Source organism: Monoraphidium neglectum (genome assembly GCF_000611645.1).
Source record: "Monoraphidium neglectum strain SAG 48.87 unplaced genomic scaffold scaffold00601, whole genome shotgun sequence".
Taxonomy (NCBI): Eukaryota; Viridiplantae; Chlorophyta; class Chlorophyceae; order Sphaeropleales; family Selenastraceae; genus Monoraphidium; species Monoraphidium neglectum.
In genome coordinates this window covers 12041-14261 of record NW_014013027.1, presented here as the reverse complement: position 1 = coordinate 14261, position 2221 = coordinate 12041, and the positions used below count along the sequence as shown (strand labels likewise).

The following is a 2221-nucleotide window of genomic DNA, read 5'->3' as shown; positions in this document are numbered from 1 at the left end:
GGGGCTGGCGCGCTGCGGGACCCGCTCTGTGCGTTTGTGAGCGGCGCATGTGCGGCCCGCAGTCGGCCGGGGCGGCTCGTTCATCACTTGGGACGCCATCCTTTTTTTTGACTCAACACCCCCTCGGCGCAGCGCCAGCGCCGCTGCACCCCCACCCCCTCCACCCCCTGCGGCCCTCCCCGCTTTCACACCCACCGCGGCCCGTGGCTCCCGCCCCCATCCGCATGACATGTGCCGTTAAACAAGATGCGGGACGCCGAGGCCAGGGCGGTCGCCGCGGAGGAGGCCGGCGAGGAGGCGGTGGGTGCGGCGTCGCAGCAGGGTTTTGCCAGGGAGGGGGGGTCGGAGGGGCTGCTGGGCGGGAGGTGCGGCAGTGGAGCGTAGCGTATTCGTGCGCCCTGTCCCCGTTCTGTATGTCATTACCGTACTCTTGTAACCAACACTGGCGCTTCTGCATGTCACTTTTTCTGCACTCAACACTGGCGCCACGATTGTACCGCAGGCCCGCAAGACCAACGCTTACAAGAGGATCACCCAGCACTATCTCAAAAAAGGCAACGAAAGGGTGCGTGTCTCTGCTGCATGTGTCGGTTGGCCATGTTCTCAAGTGGCCTGTCATCATTCTAAACATGTAAACACATCAGACAGATGACACCGACCATCACGCAACCTTGCCCGTATGTCCAGATTGAGGCTGCGAATACGATCATCGATGCCCAGCGCGCCAAGATCAAGCGGCTGAGGGCGGAGCGGGACATGGCGCGCGACATCGTTGCCAGGGCAGCTGACCACGTCCGGGGGCTACAGGCGACGCAGGAGCGGCGGATGTACTACGACACGCCGCGGATCGTGCCGCGCCCCGGACAGCCGCCGCCGCTGCCACAGGAGCAGCAGCAGCAGCAGCAGCAGCAGCCGGGTTGCGTGTCTCAGCCGCCGCCGGCATCCTTGAAGGCGTCGAAGCCGGCGGCGGGGGATGTCCTGACACTGCATTCATTGGTGTCGCTGCTGCAGGGCCTGAGGCTGCTGCTGTGGTGGCCGGGGGACGAGGTGTGGTACAGGATGCGCGTGGGGGACGTTGCAGCAGAGGGGGGACTCACGACCGTGCGCTACGAGACAGGTGGGTCACGACGGTCGATTCCTCATGATCTGTTGGCGAATGCCATGCTCTCACACCCCCCCCCTCCTGCCCCCCCCCCACACACACATGCACGCACACATGCACGCAAACATGCACGCACGCACACATGCACGCACGCACGCACGCACACATGCACGCATGCGCGTTCATGCATGTGTATGTGCGCACGCGTGCCCACACGCAACCTCAACCCACACAGTCTTGGGCGGCCCCATCGACTCGCCAAAGCATGCTCTCCCTCCGTGAACCCAGGGGAGCAGGAGGAGCAGAAGGAGAGGCTCATCCTCCTGAGCCTTATTGAAGCTGGGCAGGTGCGTGTCTTGATGCACCACGCAGCCAACCATGATGTCCATCAACATGAACGGACACCAGAGTTGGGTTCTGACACAATCTCCTTGCAGTTGAATGAAGGGGTGTTTTGCAGGTGCAGTTTATTTGAATTGCAGCTCGACTTCATCGCCTTGCTTTGCGTGCAACATACAGACAGGCGTGTAATGTCTCTTTCACTTGCTTGTTTGCAGGTGGCGTGGGACCGCGCGCAGCTCTAGCGTTAAACACACCCTCAGCGCCATCAGCAGCTGCACATATGCGGACGGCATTGATCGCCGCGCGGCGCGCGCTCCCGCTTTCCATCATCAGTCACGAACGATCCCACCTGGCCGGCAGCTGCACGCCGATACATATCGCAGCAATACTACCCATTTTTTTGATGCATCTCTTGCTGCCAACAGTGCGTGCTGCATGGGACAGGGCGCCCTACCTTGCGAATGCATGCCCCTGTCACCAATGTACCCTGCGCAGGAGTGTATGGTACGCTTCACATGCCAGCTGGCATGCACAGCACCCTCCCCCTTGCTCTCATGTCGTATCCAATGGGCCTGGGTGCCTCCAACATGTATGACCCTGGGATGTGTAAATTCATGATCCTTTCCTACTCATCGCTGTCTGGTGCCAGACGAAGGAGGGACCGCAGCCCTCAAGTATGTGTCACCTCGGCCGCAGTTGGCCGCACAGGTTATAGATCCCTGCATGCGCCACCAGGCTCTTAGTGCGGCACCAGAATGTCTGAGAGGGAAACAAGCT

The 2221-nt window shown here is 61.3% G+C and overlaps 1 protein-coding gene across 1 annotated transcript; it reads left to right on the top strand.

Annotated features, from left to right (window-relative positions):
* Positions 1-246: 246 nt before the first annotated feature.
* MNEG_4359 (hypothetical protein) lies at positions 247-1686 on the top strand (the record flags this gene model as incomplete). Its single annotated transcript, XM_014047163.1, has 4 exons — positions 247-300; positions 688-1117; positions 1391-1449; positions 1660-1686. 4 exons carry the CDS (start codon positions 247-249, stop codon positions 1684-1686), a joined length of 570 nt encoding a protein of 189 aa, XP_013902617.1.
* Between the last annotated feature and the right edge of the window lie 535 nt (positions 1687-2221).